At 40.5% G+C, this 19,354-nt stretch overlaps 1 protein-coding gene across 2 annotated transcripts; it reads left to right on the top strand.

Annotated features, from left to right (window-relative positions):
- The first annotated feature begins 553 nt into the window (after positions 1–553).
- LOC106583430 (interferon-induced protein 44-like) lies at positions 554–8,778 on the top strand. Of its 2 annotated transcripts, none has more exons than XM_014167581.2 (8): positions 554–771; positions 3,764–3,799; positions 4,255–4,288; positions 4,428–4,632; positions 4,766–4,909; positions 5,267–5,438; positions 5,587–5,687; positions 5,908–8,778. In XM_014167581.2, exons 2-8 carry the CDS (start codon positions 3,766–3,768, stop codon positions 6,109–6,111), a joined length of 894 nt encoding a protein of 297 aa, XP_014023056.2. In that variant the 5' UTR covers positions 554–771; positions 3,764–3,765; the 3' UTR covers positions 6,112–8,778. The 2 variants fall into 2 exon arrangements, with proteins under 2 accessions (XP_014023056.2, XP_014023057.2); XM_014167582.2 differs by having other exon boundaries at positions 562–771; positions 3,761–3,799.
- The last annotated feature ends 10,576 nt before the right edge of the window (positions 8,779–19,354 follow it).

Raw genomic sequence — 19,354 nt, forward strand, 5'->3', positions numbered from 1 at the left:
TTGTGCATACAATCTAGCTCAATATTTTGTATCACTTAACTTAGTCTTTTTTTCATCTTTATCAAGGGATCTAATAATTCCGGACTGCACTGTATCTGTATGTGGTCCTAGCTGCTGTGCAGACATGACATACACTATTTTCCTCAAATTGTATTTTATTTAATCTGTTACATACCGAACCCTGCTATCCTTGACCACGCCTGCGGCCTGGGCGGACCAGGACACAGAAACCAACATACATGTACTGTCCTGTTCGAAAGATCTCTCATTCTGGTGTGATTTTGGTGACAGTCTCCTGCTTAATTTGTGACAAACTCTCCTAACCTTGAAGAGGTTTGTCACAGTATATATATTTACACAAATATTTTCTAATGGAAGAATCCTGCTTTCTGAATACAACAGCCTGCAGTATTCCTGTCGGCCTTCATCTTGAGATTCTCAATGAGATGGGGCAGTTGTTCTCCCCTGTCTGAATAAACAGGATCATATTGAAAGTGAAACTATGGCCCCTCTATTCCGGTAATGGTCTAATTTTCAAGAAATGGGTATAGACATAGTAGAGCTAGACTGCCCTCCTCTCGATAGATTTGTGGAATTATCTAGTTATTCCATATCTAACACTGGAAAGTGAAAGTCAATGATGCAGCACATATGGTGGTTCATTGCACCAGCATATTACACTTTCAATTGTAGCCTATATAAGTGAAGTAGCAATCATTGTTTCACAATTATATCAGCATCTCAGTCTCAGGAGGAACTAGCGCTATCAAGGTAAGTCTTTGTCATTACCATTTTTTTCTGCTTCTAAATATTGGTAGAGGACCTGCTTGATATACAGTAGAATTTATTCTTCCCATTTGCAATGCAAAAGGCAAAATCTAATTGCTATACTACAATGTTTGTAGAAGATTGTAATTTGTGCACAAAGGAAATGTGTTACATTGTCTCCTATTGTTCCTATACAGCTTCTAAATTTTTTAAGTCTAAATTTAACTAGACAAGTCAGTTTAGAACAAATTCTTATTTTCAATGACAACCTAGGAACTTGTTCAGGGGCAGAACGAAAGATTTTTACCTCAGCTCAGGGATCCAATCTTGCAACCTTTCGGTTACTAGTCCAATTCTCTAATCACTAGGCTACCTGCCGCCCCACATTATGGGGAGGTTTCCTGGAAACAGATTAAGCTTATACGATAAATACACAATAACACATTTTACTATAACACAAATTGAAATGTAACCTGTTAAAATTGCATACCAACCATCTTTGCTTTCACAAACACCTGAAAAGCTAGTTTGGAGAGAATATTTTGTTACTAAATACATTACAAATGTACTGAAAACAGGTTATCAAGTCATTTCATAGAGCATGTTAGAATTGAAAATGTGTTCATTTGTGTGAAATTTCCTGTATCGAATCCTGGACTAAGAAGCACTGTCAACAGAGCCATTTGGCTTGCTTTTCATTCAACCTTTATTCTGCCAGGGAGTCATGGTGAGACCACACTCTTTTGCAGATGATTCTTGCATATAGTCCAGGACAAGGCTTTAGTCTAGGACCAGGTTTAATCTTAATGCAGAGACTCCTAGAGAGTGTAGTTCTTCCTGATTGCTTATTACCTCTAGGTGTTGATGCAGTCATCCCTGCCAGAGGAACTCTCGTGTCCCCCATGGACCGGCTCATACATAAAACATCCTGTACGAGCCGGTCCATGGGGGTTTCCTCCTTAACTCGATTGGTGGCTCCTCAGTGAAAAATAAACGGCTAAATATGCATACTGTCTTAATAAAACACAATTTTCCACCAACATGCTAGAGTGGCTTATGCTCTTTCCTGATGCAGCGCGTGTTCATCCAGCTGTAAACAACAGACTAACGCGGATGTCCAGAAATCTGAAAATGATACTTGTGTTTTATTGAGATAGTAAGCATAGGTTTGAAGTTTTTTCCCACGATGAGCCATTCAATCGAGTTAAGGAGGAAACGGATGCCTTTGCAGCCTGAATGGTGGATGTTTTATGTGCGAGCCGGTCCATGGGGGAAATTAGTGTATTGCTGGCCGAATATATTCAACTCGGACGTGAGATGACAAACAACGTAAAAGGAATAATAGCTCCATCTTGCGTGCCGGTTGGGAAATCTGGGAAACTGCCCCTAAATGTTTTATGAAATAATAGAGGTCAAATTGCTGACTTGCATTGAGTGCTTTGTGTTTCTTACCCAGTAGTTTCTCAATGTCTTAAGCCACCTTCTCATATGTGAGAATTCTACACCAGGCTGAACTGCCGCCTTTGCTCATTGTAGATCTGAAAAAAAAAATCTAAGTACAGACATCATAATTTTGAGTGCAGATATATGTTGTACATGTACTGATTGTGTTATTGTATTTCACATAATTTGCAACAGTTTACAATCCTTTAGTTGTCAGCAACAAGGAGTAACCCAGCATATACACACCATTTGGGGCAGCAGGTAGCCTAGTGGTTAGAGCGTTGGGCCAGTAACTGAAAGGTTGCTAGATCAAATCCCCGAGCTGACAAGGTAAACATCTGTTGTTCCGCCCCTGAACAAGGCAGTTAACCCACTGTTCCTAGGACATCATTGTAAATAAGAATTTGTCCTTAACTGACTTGCCTAGTTAAATAAAAATAAACATACAGTGTGGTCCTGAGTTATTGGATCCCTTGATAAATATGAGCAAAAAAGACAGTATGAATTAAATATTACAAATACTGAGCTATACCGTAAATTGAATGGTAGAAAAAATATAATATCTATAAATATTATATATTATTTTATACTAGTACAATTGTACTAGTTAAACAATATTTTTTTCACAAGTAGAAAAGACAAGGGTTAAAATTATTGGATCGCCTGTTTTTGATACTCCAGCACCCTCCCCTTGCGAAGATAACAACATTGAGCCTTTTTCCAAAATGTTTTATGAGATTGGAGAACACATTGGGAGGGATCTAGACCATTCCTCCATACAGAATCTTTCCAGATCCTTGATATCCTTTGTATGCGCTTATGGATTGTCCTCTTCATTTCAAACCACAGGTTTTCAATGGGGTTCAAGTCCAGAGACTGAGATGGCCATTGCAAAATGTTGATTTTGTGGTCAATTAACCATTTATTTTTGGATTTTGATGTGCTTGGGGTTATTATCTTGATGGCAGATACATTTGCGGCCAAGTTTCATCCTCCTGGCAGAGGCAACCAGGTTTTTGGCAAAAACGTCCTGGTACTTGGTAAAGTTTAAGATTGACAGTTGACCTTAACAAGGGCCCAATGACCAGTGGAAGCAAAATAGCCCCATAACATAAAAGATCCACCACCATATTTGACAAAAGGTATGAGGTATTTTCCAAGGCCAAACCCACCGTTAGTGTATGTGGCCAGAGACCTTTATTTTGTGTCATTATGACCATAGCACCGGTTTCAATCCAAGTTCCAATGCCATTTAGCAAACTCCAGGTGGTGTTATGGTCAGATGACATGAAAATAGAGCTCTTTGGCCACACACACCAGCAGTATTGAAAACAGGGGATACAATAATTATGAAATTATATTATTTTTTTGCATACAATCTAGCTCAGTTTTTTGTATTACTTATCTTAGTCTTTTTTTTTCATCTTTATCAAGGGATCCAATAATTCCGGACTGCACTGTATCTGTTTGTATGTGGCCCTAGCTGCTGTGCAGACATGACATACAATATTTACCTCAAATTGTATTTTTATTTTCTTCCTCCGAAAAGCAGTCATGGGTGGTAAGGAAAGCATGCCACCAAAGACAGGTAAGAGATGTGACTTACTGTGGGAACAGCATGAGACATACAGTATCAGTTAAAATACAATTAAAGCCTGATCTGTATACTCTGTTTTAGTGCATGCATTGACAAAAGTCCAAAGGCATGTGTAACAGAGGTAAGAATGTGCCATAAGCTCACTCCACAGATAGCTCGAAATGTCGTGGCTGTTGCCACCCGTTGGTAATGTTGTCAAGCAAGGACCGTCACGTGTGTTTTGCGAAGCAGAGCCTCGCTGGTTCGAGACAGCAGTTGGACAGTGAGGAGGCTAGATGTTAGCAGCACACTGACCTCTGTGAAACACGCACCTATCTAGTTGACAATACTCTCATTTATTGTCTTAACAATTAATTATTGTGGTGGCTAGTTGGTGAAACAAACAGAAATATGGGAATTGGAAACTGGAAGTACATTTAATCAAAATTCATTCCCATGTGTCACAGAATTTGACAGCCCATGGCGGGATCAAAATTGGGAGTAAGTATAGTCTGACCAAATATGGACAATAGGGGACAGAAAATATATATACATATATATGAGTGTACAAAACATTAAGAAAACCTTCCTAATATCCTCATTTTTCCCAAATCCTTCATTGTAACTCTCCACCTGACAGTAAACAAGAGAGAGACACCATGGTGGCTGCACTGAGGAACTTTAAACTGAGCGATCCTGACATGGGGCAGCTGAGATGCCTGCTATATGGACCAGTTGGAGCAGGGAAGTCCAGCTTTGTCAACTCAGTCAACAATGTCTTCCAAGGACGAGTAGCACATAATGCCCTGGTAGCTGCTGCCTCTGGCACAAGCTTCACCAAGACAGTAAGTTGCTATAAATTAGGAATGTAGTGCCACAGATCACAATACACAATTAATGGATAAAATATGGATCCCTAGCATACCTTTGTATACAAACACCTGCTATGAGTATGTTTTAAAACATGTTTATTTTCAGTACAATACACGCTACATTAAAGATGGAGATAAACGTCTGCCCTTTGCATTCAATGATGTCATGGGTCTGGAGGCACAAGAAAAAGGGATGCAACCTGAAGACATCATCAATGCTCTGAAGGGCCATCTACCAGAGGGTTACAAGGTAAACCAGCATACACAAATGTATACACATGCAAATAATACTAGACCGTAAATGACCAAACAAACAATGCCAATAGTGCTGCTTTCTACCAGAACCTAGTATCTCTTTATTCAATGCCTAATTTAACAAAACAAATAAATAATAGATTCAAATAATATTACACTGTAAATGTAGCCTTCCTTAACCCAACAAACAATGCCGATAGTCCTGCTCATTCTACCAACAACAGCCAAATAATATAATATAATATTATAATATAATAATAATATTCTTCAATGCCTAATTTAACAAAGCAAATGAGTAATAGTTTTAAACAGAAAAGTCCTATCTGACCAGTCTTCTCTTTTCTTGGGCCAGTTCAATCCTTGCTCTGCATTAACTGATGAAAGTGCAGAATACAATAAGAAGCCCAGGTCAAGTGACAAGGTTCACTGTCTGGTGAGTGTCGTGGCTGCAGACAAAATCTCTCTCATGTCAAATGACGTCATAGTCAAGATGAGGAAGGTCAGAGAAAAAGCCAGTGAACTGGGTGAGCTCTTCCAACCCCTCTATGTTTCACTGTGTCTTTCTGTATTAATGAAGTGGCCCTTAGCTGAACATAGCTCTTGAATTTTCACTTTCACATGGAGCCGTGTTACCTATAGCTTAGCCCTTCCATTCAATCATTTTTACAACAGGAATACCTCAAGTTGATGTCATGACCATGCCAGACAAGGCTTGCCCGCTGGTGAAGATGGACGTGAAGAAGATGTACACCAGCAAGGCAATAAAAGATAAGGTAAGTCATATTTTACGGCTCATGCCATCCTGAAGCCACGTTAAATCTTGAAGTCATTCAGAACTGACCCATTAATGACTCAGATAAAGCAAAAGTCCTTCCCACTAAGGTAAATCAAATGTCCTGCTCACTTCATGTAAATCATAATTCCTGCTTGTTTGGGTAAATCCAAAGTCCTACTTACTCAGATAAAGTCCTTTTTGTCTCCAACATTTCTCAGATGCTGATCTGCAGTAATGAGCTGGGCGTTCCAATGAACTGCATCCTGCCTGTGAAGAACTACCATGAGGAGGGGATGCTGGATAACGACATGGACATCCTGATACTGAACGCCATGACTCAGATTATGAACTTTGCCAACGACTACATCTGGAACCTCCAACAAGGAAAGGAGAACGGGGGATGCCATGTCTGCTGCATTTAATCCAACCCCTCTGAATTGTCTGTGCCAGGGGAGCAGTTGTTGCTGGGGGTTAACGGACTTGTTCAAGAGCAGCTCGGGGATTCAATCCAGCAACCTTTCAGTTACTGGCCCAAAGTTCCTATCTGCCAGGCTACCTGCCGCCCCATGAATGAATGGCACACACCTGCATGAGTGTCACACCACCTAAATCAAGCGCTCAGAGATTAGTGAGCCCTGCAGTATACTCCTAAATTTATATAGCCTAGATTTAATTTCAAAGTAGTTAAAGGTTAATATAGTCTTTCAAGGTCAATGCAGTTCTCCTTTTAATATGTTCATATTGTGGTTGTATCATTTCACTTAATATAAAAGCCTAAATATACTGTTTTAAAGGCACAATATGCAGATGCATGACAAAAGCTTGAAAGTATGTGCATACACTGAATATGCATTAGACTACTTTAAACCATACCCAACAGCGTACACTTGCATTAGATAAGCTAATAGGACAGGTTCCAAAGTGTGATGGGAAATTTCTATTGGATTCTTGTATTGGAATCCTACAGCATCTTATAGGATGACATCCCATAGGAGTCCACTAGGACTGGTTCCAAAATCTGATAGAAAAATCCTATTGGTCACACTGCAAATTAACTCCCGTATTGAATCACTCCCATATTGTTATTGTGTTGTCAATACTGTCCTGTCAGGATCCAAATAGGCCAGATCAGGTTTGCAATGAATGACTTTAACCAGACCCCCTCTCACCCACAGAGGGGGGGGGAGGAGGGAACCGGTGGGGGTTAACAACTCACACCTTGTTGTAAATCAAGGACAGAACATTCAGTTCTCTCTCTCCAAATTCACCCAAGGAATATGCTTGTTTTATGAAAACTTTTTCCCGCCCGAAATTCTAACACGTTCAAAAGCGAAAACTGGATCAATATTTCCAACATAGAACCTGGGGAATGGTCAGAGGCGATCTAAAGAACACTAATGTAGTTTTGGTTGTTATTTTGTGATGTCATAACAAATGTTATGAAGGACATACTGTAACTTGGAAAGTATACCCTCTACATGTGTGAAGTTTCCATCCCATGCGTTGTGCATGAAATATGAAAACGTTTAGAAAGTGTTGTTGTTTTAAGATATCGATGTGATTTGAGTAACTATAAGAGGAAATTGTTTCTATAACTGTGCACAGTAAGTAGTCACCACCCCCTTGAGTGAGGTCAGAAAGCGTGTCAGCCTGACAGAACTGCCATTTTAAACAAACTGTATAATATGATTGATATAGAATTTTGTTATCAATGTTTATAAACTTCAATTAATCTACTCAGTCTGCAACCCAGAATTTGTAAAGTTCTGGTTTAAATGAAACAGACAGAATTTCCAGCTTACAATAGTCAAATCAATGTTTATTCACGAGGGCACTCTCCAGTTCATATAGAAAGACATCCATTTTATACCATGCTCCTTACTTACGCACACACATGCACACAAACCTTTAGGAGAGTTATCTTCTTCTGCAGAGTCCTCAACACTGTATATCACTACCCAGCCGCCAGTTCCGTTCCCCCGAGATTAGGGAAACCTTGAGGGGTACTCCCTGTCCTATCATAAATTCTCAGAGTTCTAGCCAGGTCGGTTCAAACCCAGTTTAATTGTTCTTGGTGTTTTCTTAAGCACACACACATTCCTCTCTTTCCCAGTCCAACCTAGTTAGACTTATGTTTAATATTGTAATTATTCCTTATACATGCTACATAACCTATAATCCCTAATGGTTAAGTTTCAGGGTAGAATTATTTAATCATTATCTTTAAACTTATACATTATTTTATCAATGATGGGTTCAGAATTAACATATCAGACCAGAGAGACATAGAGCTGCAGCTGCACATTTAGAGTGGTCTAAACTTTGAATCTCAACACGAGAAAGTCACCTCCCGGACAATCACTGGTACGGCTGATCAGCTGTCCTAAAGTAAAGTATGTAGAAAGCGAATTGAAGTGGGACCATTCTACTACTCTGCTCAAACCACCGAGGTACGCTATTCTCATCACCCAACTGGGAACCATCAACTTGGCTGGCTATCCTATCTTCAAATAAGCATTTTCCAGAGTGAATGGAAGGAGAATAAACTCTGCAGTTCTGTTCAGGACTACACGGCAAGTCACCGGATACCGGACAACTACAGAAAAGGACAACAGTAGAAGACTTGTGGAACCATTTTGGAACAATTGGAGCTTTACAAGCATGCCGCGAAAAGGCCAAACCCCCTTTCCAAGGCAGCCCGGTTCCGGAGACACACGGCAAACCAAGGAATTGCACATTGTGGTGGCTAATTTCCGCATTACCAAATGAGGAGTTACAAAACACACCAGTCCGAGTTAAACTACATCTTTAATACTTAAGATACTTTTGCAAAAGTTCTTGACCCCACCAATGCATTCTCTCGAATGAATCATTTAATGAGGTGCTTACAGAATGGCTCAGGGATCTTTTATAGCAACGATACAGCCCCTTCAACGTACATTGACAAACCACAGATACTTAGTAACAGTTCACAAAGGTTACGTTTTGTATGACAGATATCCATAAAACACATCAGACAGTAACTGCTATGTCAACAGGATTAATGGTATAGCCCAGTATCTGGTCTCCTTAGAACTGTCCCTCCCTGGTACGGTATTGAACAAAACTATTTCATCCAATGGCATATATCAATTGTCAACTCTAGATACTCCCATCTCAAGCAAACCCCCTCTTGACCCCACTCCTGGACAGGCTCACTGGAGGGAGTGAGCCTCTAGGCCATATATTATCACAGGATAAGGGTGAGATCTAAGAGACCATGGTCCCAGACACTGCCATAAACCTCCCCACAATAAGGAAAAGGAGGGTGTGACTTGCTCACAGACATTGTGGAGACAAGTCATTGGTTCCCCAGGAATCACGCCATCCCTTCACATGGTTTAAGCATAGGTAAAGAGACATTCACATATGAAGACAATATTTCATTCTGTCCTCCTCTCTTGCTGATATTCTGCAGAGCAACAGAGACAAGTAAAAGACAAGTCTGACCTCTTCCCCTCTCTGGGCCCCAAGTGTCTGAGCCCCAGCTAAGGGAAATGTGTAACTGAAACATTCCAGAGTCAAAGGACACTTTCTAATGACAAGTATCTCACATAAGCATATTATACTAATAAAACATCTTAATTATCTATGTTACCCAACTAATTCTGATTCGTCCACGACAACATAAATACATTCATGATTTCTTATTCCAAGTGGGCTGCAGTTCTTGTGCAAAGTATAGGAGTAATATAAGTGAGAGTAGTTTCTAAAAGTCTCTCTCTCAGCAGCCATATTGTTGTCAGTCCCCTAGGGAGCTGTTTTTAATGTATTGTGTATGTTTATCCTGTGTTACCATTTAATTAGCCAGTAAAGGTTCAAGTTTTTGCAGATGCAAGGAGGTTACAACTGTTCAGAATAATGATATGATACGAGGTTATAATTAAGTTGACTGTTTATAGATGTGATAGGTAAAGACCTTTTAGAGTTTAATTCGCAAGATGGTAACTCTTTAAAGAACCGCTCTCGTGGTGCCCCAGATCCTAATGAGTTAATTGTTACATTATTAATTTCATTGGGTTACAATTAACATAGTTAGTTGATTAGATAAATAAGTATTCAGATTAATGTTAAAGTCACGACAGTGTGTTGAAGAGGTAGAGAACCTCTGGGAATTATCACTGGTGTGAGTAGGCAAAGATATGGAAATTGTGCTCCAGAGTCACGTGAAAGAAGCTGTTCCCCAGTTTACTGTTCTTTAATCTTGACCTTTAACATAAATGTTAAGGTTTCTGTGTGATATTTAGCTGTGAGATTGTCCTTTAAATCTGTATTTATACAATTGTAGTGTCCATACACTGAGGTCTGAAATAACAATGAATAGAATAATACAGTATACATGAATACTTTGTGGCACATGTATGTGTAGGTAGTACATTTTCTATTGATGTTTTCAATATATCACTAACTCTTTATTGATTTTAACACTTCAAAATAGTGTTTTGACAAAGGGCTATTTATCAAAAGTTATTGTAAACAGGAAGCAACAAAAGCATCATTGTCAACTTGCAGTATGTTTTAGGAATATAATTTGAACTTTCAAATTTAATTTCCAATAGTATTCTACTTAATTAGGTAAAAACTGCTGAATGAGTCCAAAAATGTGACATGATTTATCTACCTGAAATCATGAAAACAGGGTTATCTTGCCTAAAATAAAGCACCTATACTGTATTTAGCAATAACAAACAATAAAAAAAAACATTTATCTGCTATAACAATACAGTAACTCAAAAACGACATACTAATGGCTACAACTTAGCTAGCTAGCTAGTCAGCTGACAGGGAAAATGTGGCTAATAGTAGTTTCTTAACTAGCATGAAAACGAATGCATAAAATGCTGTACAATGACGAAAATATGACTAAAGCATTGACAACTTCATCAGAAAACAAAGAAACATACTGTACTGTGTTCTGGCATTAATGTACAGTAAAGGATAAAACAGTTAGAAAACCAGAGATTCTCTGCACATCCTATAGGATCCAATATGATTACTTTTTTATAGGATTCTGATAGAGGTGATACAAAAAAAACATTATGGACACCTGCTCTTTCCATTGCGGACTGACCTGGTGAATCCAGGTGAAAGCTATGATCCCTTATTGATGTCAGAGGGTGAATGGGCAAGACAAAATATTTAAGTGCCTTTGAACGGGGTAAGGTGGTAGGTGCCAGGCGCACCGGTTTGTGTCAAGAACTGCAACGCTGCTGGGTTTTTCAAGCTCAACAGTTTCCCATGTGTATCAAGAATGGTCCACCACCCAAAGGACATCCAGCCAACTTGACACAACATTGGCCAGCAACCCTGTGGAACACTTTTGAAACCTTGTAGAGGCCATGCCCCGACGAATTGAGGCTGTTCTGAGGGCAAAGGTTTGGTCTATTGGGACAGTGACATTTTTGTTGTTGCTTTGGCTCTGTACTCCATTACTTTGGATTTTAAATCGTATAATGACTATGAGGATCAAGTGCAGACTGTCAACTTTAATTTGATGGTATTTTCATCCATATCGGGTGAACCTTTTAGAAATTACACTAGTTACCACATTTTAGGGGACCAAAAGTTTTGGGTGAAATTCACTTATGTGTATTAAAGTAGTCAAAGGTTTAGTATTTTGTCCCATATTCCTAGCACGCAATGATTACATCAAGCTTGTTAATCTACAAATGTGTTGGATGCATTTGCTGTTTGTTTTGGGTGTGTTTCAGATAATTTTGTGCCCCATAGAAATGAATGGTAAATAATGTATTGTGTAATTTTGGAGTCACTTATTGTAAATAAGAATATAAAATGTTTCTAAATACTTCTACATTAATGTGGATGCTACTATGATTACAGAGAGTTATGAATGAAAACATGCTAACCTCTAACCATTACATTAACAGGGGAGGTTAGCATTTTTGTGGGGTATTATAATTGTGCGTCTAACTTTCTCACACATATTTTCGCAGTTTATTCCAAAACCCTATTCTTTCCCCATTCAGATGGCTGAACGAACCAGAGGTAACGCATTTCTGGGTTTTAGGACTCGTTTTTCCCAATAGGAAAAAAGTAGTGCAATGGGACTCTGATAAAGGTGACACAAAATCCTATAAAATTCCAGAAAAGGATGTCATCGCTTTAGAAGCTTCTGATAGGCTAATTGACATCATGTGAGTCAATTGGAGGTGTACCTGTGGATGTATTTCAAGGGCTACCTTCAAACTCAGTGCCTCTTTGCTTGACATCATGGGAAAATCAAAAGAAATCAGCCAAGACCTCAGAAAAAAGATTGTCGACCTCCACAAGTCTGGTTCATCCTTGTGAGCAATTTCCAAATGCCTGAAGGTACCACATTCATCTGTACAAACAATAGTATGCAAGTATAAACACCATGGGACCACACAGCCATCATACCGCTCAGGAAGGAGACAAGTTCTGTCTCCTAGAGCTGAACGTACTTTCCTGCGAGAAGTGCAAATCAACCTTGTGAAGATGCTGGAGGAAACAGGTAAAAAAGTATCTATAGCCACAGTAAAACGAGTCCTATATCGACATAACCTGAAGGCCGCTCAGCAAGGAAGAAGCCACTGCTCCAAAACCGGCATAAAAAAGCCAGACTACGGTTTGCAACTGCACATGGGGACAAAGATTGTACTTTTTGGAGAAATGTCCTCTGGTCTGATGAAACAAAAATAGAACTGTTTGGCCATAATGACCATCGTTATGTTTGGAGGAAAAAGGGGGAGGCTTGCAAGCCGAAGAACACCATCCCAACCATGAAGCACGGGGGTGGCAGCATCATGTTGTGGGGGTGCTTTGCTGCAGGAGAGACTGGTGCACTTCACAAAATAGATAGCATCGTGAAGTAGGAAAAATATTGTGGATATATTGAAGCAACATCTCAAGACATCAGTCAGGAAGTTAAAGCTTGGACGCAAATGGTCTTCCAAATGGACAATGACCCCAAGCATACTTATAAAGCTGTGGCAAAATGGCTTAAGGACAACAAAGTCAAGGTATTGGAGTGGCCATCACAAAGCCCTGTCCTCAATCCTATAGAAGATTTGTGGGCAGAACTGATAAAGTGTGTGCGAGCAAGGAGGCCTACAAACCTGTCTCTACACCAGCACTGTCAGGAGGAATGGGCCAAAATTCACCCAACTTATTGTGGGAAGCTTGTGGAAGGCTACCCTAAACGTTTGGCCCAAGTTAAACAATTTAAAGGCAATGCTGCCAAACACTAATTGAGTGTATGTAAACTTCTGACCCACTGGGAATGTGATGAAAGAAATAAAAGCTGAAATGAATCATTCTCTCCACTATTATTCTGACATTTCACGTTCTTAAAATAAAGTGGTGAACCTAACTGACCTAAGACAGGGAATTTTTACTCTGATTGAATCTCCGGAATTGTGAAAAACTGAATTTAAATGTATTTGTCTAAGGTGTATGTAAACTTCTGACCTCAACTGTATACACTACTGTTCAAAAGTTTGGGGTCACATAGAAATGTCCTTGTTTTTGAAAGAAAAGCAATTTTTTTGTCCATTAAAATAACTTCAAATTGATCAGAAATACAGTGGAGACATTGTTAATGTTGTAAATGACTACTGTAGCTGGAAACGGCAGATGTTCTTTCTTTACAGTACATAGGGGTAGAGAGGCCCATTATCAGCAACCATCATTCCTGTGTTCCAATGGCACGTTGTGTTAGCTAATCCAAGTTTATCATTTTAAAAGGCTAATTGATTATTAGAAAACCCTTTTGCAATTATGTTAGCATAGCTGAAAACTTTTGTCCTAATTAAAGGAGCTAGCTTACGTTAGCTCAACCATCCCGCAGGGGACCCACCTATCCTGAAGAAGTTTTAGAGATGCAAAAGAACTGCCCTTCTTTAGACTGGTTGAGAAACTGCAGGATCAGCATTTGTGGGTTCGATTACAGGCTAAAAATGTCCAGAAACAAAGACCTTTCTTCTGAAACTCGTCAGTCTATTATTGTTCTGAGAAATGAGTACTATTCCATGCGAGAAATTGCCAAGAAACTGAAGAACTCTTACAATGCTGTGTACTACTCCCTTCACAGAGAACAGTTCAAACTTGCTCTAACCAGAATAGAAAGAGGAGAGGGAGACCCCGGTGCACAACTGAGCAAGAGGACAAGAACATTAGAGTGACTAGTTTGAGAAACAGACACCTCACAAGTCCTCAACTGGCAGCTTCCTTAAATAGTACCCGCAAAACACCAGTTTCAACATCAACAGTGAAGAGATGACTCTGGGATGCTGGCCTTCTAGGCAGAGTTGCAAAGAAAAAGCCATATCTCAGACTGGCCAATACAAATTTAAGATTAAGTTGGGAAAAAGAACACAGACACTGGACAGAGGAAGATTGGAAAAATGTGTTATGGACAGACAAATCTGAGGTGTTCGGATCACAAAGAAGAACATTTGTGAGATGCAGAAAAAATGAAAAGATGCTGGAGGAATGCTTGACGCCATCTGTCAAGTGTGGTGGAGGCAATGTGATTGTCTGGGGGTGCTTGGTGGTGGTAAAGTGGGATTTTTGTACAGTGTAAAAGGGATCTTGAAGAAGGAAGGCTATCACTCCATTTTGCAACGCCATGCCATACCCTGTGGACGGTGCTTAATTGGAGCCAATTTCCTCCTACAACAGGACAATGACCCAAAGCACAGCTCCAAACTATGCAAGCACTATTTAGGGAAGAAGCACTCAGCTAGTATTCTGTCTATAATGGAGTGGCCAGCACAGTCACCGGATCTCAACCCCCAGCTGTTGTCGGAGCAGCTTGACTGTATGGTACGTAAGAAGTGCCCATCAAGCCAATCCAACTTGTGGGAGGTGCTTCAGGAAGCATGGGGTGAAATCTCTTCAGATTACATCAACAAATTGACAACTAGAATGCCAAAGTTCTGCAAGGCTGTAATTGCTGCAAATGGAGGATTCTTTGACAAAATCAAAGTTTGAAGGACACAGTTATTATTTCAATAAAAAATCATTATTTATAACCTTGTCAACATCTTGACTATATTTAATATTCATTTTGCAACTCATTTCATGTATGTTTTCATGGAAAACAAGAACATTTCTAAGTGACCCCACACCGTTCAAAAGTTTTAGAATACATACTCATTCAAGGGTTCTTCTTTATTTCTACTATTTTCTACATTGTAGAATAATCGTGAAGACATCAAAACTTTGAAATAACACATATGGAATCATGTACTGTAGTAACCAAAAAAGTGTTCAACAAATCAAAATACACTGCTCAAAAAAAAGGGAACACTTAAACAACACAATGTAACTCCAAGTCAATCACATCAAATCACATCAATCAAATCAAACTGTCCACTTAGGAAGCAACACTGATTGACAATACATTTCACATGCTGTTGTGCAAATGGGATAGACAATAGGTGGAAATTTTAGGCAATTAGCAAGACACCCCCAATAAAGGAGTGGTTCTGCAGGTGGGGACCACAGACCATTTCTCAGTTCCTATGCTTCCTGGCTGATGTTTTGGTCACTTTTGAATGCTGGCGGTGCTTTCACTCTAGTGGTAGCATGAGACGGAGTCTACAACCCACACAAGTGGCTCAGGTAGTGCAGCTCATCCAGGATGGCACATCAATGCGAGCTGTGGCAAGAAGGTTTGCTGTGTCTGTCAGCGTAGTGTCCAGAGCATGGAGGCGCTACCAGGAGACAGGCCAGTACATCAGAAAACGTGGAGGAGGCCGTAGGAGGGCAACAACCCAGCAGCAGGACCGCTACCTCCGCCTTTGTGCAAGGAGGAGCAGGAGAAGCACTGCCAGAGCCCTGCAAAATGACCTCCAACAGGCCACAAATGTGCATGTGTCTGCTCAAACGGTCAGAAACAGACTCCATGAGGGTGGTATGAGGGCCCGACGTCCACAGGTGGGGGCTGTGCTTACAGCCCAACACCGTGCAGGACGTTTGGCATTTGCCAAAGAACACCAAGATTGGCAAATTCGCCACTGGCGCCCTGTGCTCTTCACAGATGAAAGCAGGTTCATACTGAGCACGTGACAGACGTGACAGAGTCTGGAGACGCCGTGGAGAACGTTCTGCTGCCTGCAACATCCTCCAGCATGACCGGTTTGGCGGTGGGTCAGTCATGGTGTGGGGTGGCATTTATTTGGGGGGCCGCACAGCCAGAGGTAGCCTGACTGCCATTAGGTACCGAGATGAGATCCTCAGACCCCTTGTGAGACCATATGCTGGTGCGGTTGGCCCTGGGTTCCTCCTAATGCAAGACAATGCTAGACCTCATGTGGCTGGAGTGTGTCAGCAGTTCCTGCAAGAGGAAGGCATTGATGCTATGGACTGGCCCGTCCGTTCCCCAGACCTGAATCCAATTGAGCACATCTGGGACATCATGTCTCGCTCCATCCACCAACGCCACGTTGCACCACAGACTGTCCAGGAGTTGGCGGATGCTTTAGTCCAGGTCTGGGAGGAGATCCCTCAGGAGACCATCCGCCACCTCATCAGGAGCATGCCCAGGCGTTGTAGGGAGGTCATACAGGCACGTGGAGGCCACACACACTACTGAGCCTCATTTTGACTTGTTTGAAGGACATTACATCAAAGTTGGATCAGCCTGTAGTGTGGTTTCCCACTTTAATTTTGAGTGTGACTCCAAATCCAGACCTCCATGGGTTGATAAATTGGATTTCCATTGATTCTTTTTGTGTGATTTTTTTCTCAGCACATTCAACTATGTAAAGAAAAAAGTATTTAATAAGATTATTTATTTCATTCAGATCTAGGATGTGTTGTTTAAGTGTTCCCTTTATTTTTTTGAGCAGTATATATTTTAGATTTCAGATTCTTCAAAGTAGCCACTCGTTGCCTTGATGACAGCTTTGCACACTCTTGGCATTCTCTCGTCCAGCTTCATGAGGTAGAGTGTTAATAATAAAGTGTTGGGCCATAGAGTGTTGGGCCACCACGAGCTGCCAGAACAGCTTCAAATGCTCCTTGGCATACAATATATCCTACAAGTGTCTGGAACTCTATTAGAAGAATGCAACACAATTCTTCTATGAGAAATGTCGTTATTTGGTGTTTTGTTGAAACAATACTAAATACTATTGACCTAAGTCTGCAAAAACATTACTGTGAATACTGTAGTACTTACAGTTAGCTATAGTATAATTACCATAGTAAAAGAAAACAGTAGTATATTGTAGTGTTTTTGGACTGTAGTATACTGTAGTATTTACTGTAGTGTTTTTGAGGCCTGTAGTATACTGTAGTAATTACTGTAGTATTTTTGCAGAAATTACTGTAGTATTTACTATAGGGTTTTTGTTTTATCTTTTACATAGAAGTGGAGGCTTTATCCTTGAGGAAACATAACGGAGAAATACTAAAAGAATGTTTGTCTATATTGGTTACACTGTGCATTTGGAAAGAATTCAGACCCCTTGACTTTTTCCACATTTTGTTATATTACAGCATTATCCTAAAATTGATTAAATTGTTCCCCCCCTCATCAATCTACACACAATACCCAACAATGACAAAGCAGAAACAGGTTTTTAGAAATGTTAAGCAAAAACAGATTTACATAAGTATTCAGACCCTTTACTCAGTACTTTGTTGAAGCACCTTTGGCAGTGATTATAGCCTTGAGTCTTCTTGGGTATGACGCTACAAGCTTGGCACACCTGTATTTGGGGACTTTCTCCCATTCTTCTCTGCAGATCCGCTCAAGCTCTGTCAGGTTGGATGGGGAGCGTCGCTGCACAGCTATTTTCAGGTCTGTCCAGAGATGTTCAATCGGATTAAAGTCCGGGCTCTGGCTGGGCCAATCAAGGACATTAAGAGACTGTCCCGAAGCCCTTCCTGCATTGTCTTGGCTGTTTGCTTAGGATCGTTGTCCTGTTGGAAGGTCAACCTTCACCCAAGTCTGAGATCCTGAGCGCTCTGGAGCAGGTTTTCATCAATGATCTCTCCGTATTTTGCTCTGTTCGTCTTTCGCTCGAACCTGACTAGTCTCCTAGTCCCTGCTGCTGAAAAACATCCTCACAGCATGATGCTGCCACGACAGTGCTTCACCGTAGGGATGGTACAAGGTTTCCTCCAGATGTGACACTTGGCATTCAGGCCAAAGAGTTCAATCTTGGTTTCATCAGACCAGAGAATCTTGTTTTTCATAGTCTGAGAGTCCTTTAGGGGCCTTTTGGCAAACTCCAAGCGGGCTGGAGTGGTTTCCATCTGGCAACTCAACCATAAAGGCCTGATTGGTGGTGCTTCCCTTCTGGAAGTTTCTCCCATTTCCACAGATGAATTCTGGAGCTCTGTCAGAGTGACCATCGGGTTCTTGGTCTACTCCCTAACCAAAGCCCTTCTCCCCTGATTGCTCAGTTTGGCCGTTCGGCCAGCTCTAGGAAGAGTCTTGGTGGTTCCAAACTTATTCCATTTATGAATGATGGAGGCCACTGTGTTCTTGGTACCCTTCCCTGGATCCGTGCCTTCGAAACAATCCTGTCTCGGAGCTCTACGGACAATTCCTTCGACCTCATGGCTTGGTTTTTGCTCTGACATTTACTGTCAACTGTGGAACCTTATATAGACAGGTGTGTGCCTTTCCAAATCATGTCCAATCAATTGAATTTACCCAGGTGGACTCCAATCAAGTTGTAGAAACATCTCAGGGGTGATTCATGGAAACAGGATGCACCTGAGCTCAATTTCGGGTCTCAAAGCAAAGGGTCTGAATACTTATGTAAATAAGGTATTTCTGTGTTTTATTTTTAATACATTTGCAAAAATGTCTAAAAACCTGTTTTCGCTTTGTCATTATGGGGTATTGTGTGTAGATTGCCGAGGATTTTTTGTTATTTAATACATTTGAAAATAAGTCTGTAATGTAACAACATGTGGATAAAGGGAAGGGGTCTGAATACTTTCTGAATGCATTGTACATGTTCTCCCTACTCTTCTGTTGACATGCTGCTGGGCTAAGAAACTCTTTTTGATCCTTATTTATTTGGTTTTAGACTCCCATCAGTGCTTTTTCTGTGGGCCACTCTTAGCCAGTATTAGCCAATTAAACTCAACTCCATGATGGAGTTGACCAGCAACTAATGTGGGCGGCTGGATCTCCGACGTCACATAAAATTACGTTTTTATTAAAAGCTGTCTGATTTCAGCTCTCAAAGAATACCCTGCAATTACACACAACATTGTTCTGTAATTTTACCTCCTACTTTTTCTTGACTGAAAATCTCTCTCACCAATGTAGCAAGACCATAAATGTAATGGTAAGGCAGGTTTGGAAAATGAGAGCTCACCTCTGCTGTGCTATGGCCAAGATGTACCATAGGGGGGCAGCAGCTGGTCAATCCAACTCTGTAAACTCAGGGCCTCTTTCCCTACCATGAGAAATACTTCAAGAAGAACAAGCACATGCATGTTGTCTTCATGAAAAGTCCTATTCTAGTTTGTAAATTACAATGTATATCTGTTATGTTAGCTAAAAAAACATCAGATCCTTCTCAGGAATCAGGGCTACAATTAGCTTACTATTACCAGTAGTTACCGTAGCTACAATACTGTAGGACTGTTAATCTCAGTGTAATAAAAACCAGT

Source organism: Salmo salar, chromosome ssa22 (genome assembly GCF_905237065.1).
Source record: "Salmo salar chromosome ssa22, Ssal_v3.1, whole genome shotgun sequence".
Lineage (NCBI taxonomy): Eukaryota > Metazoa > Chordata > Actinopteri > Salmoniformes > Salmonidae > Salmo > Salmo salar.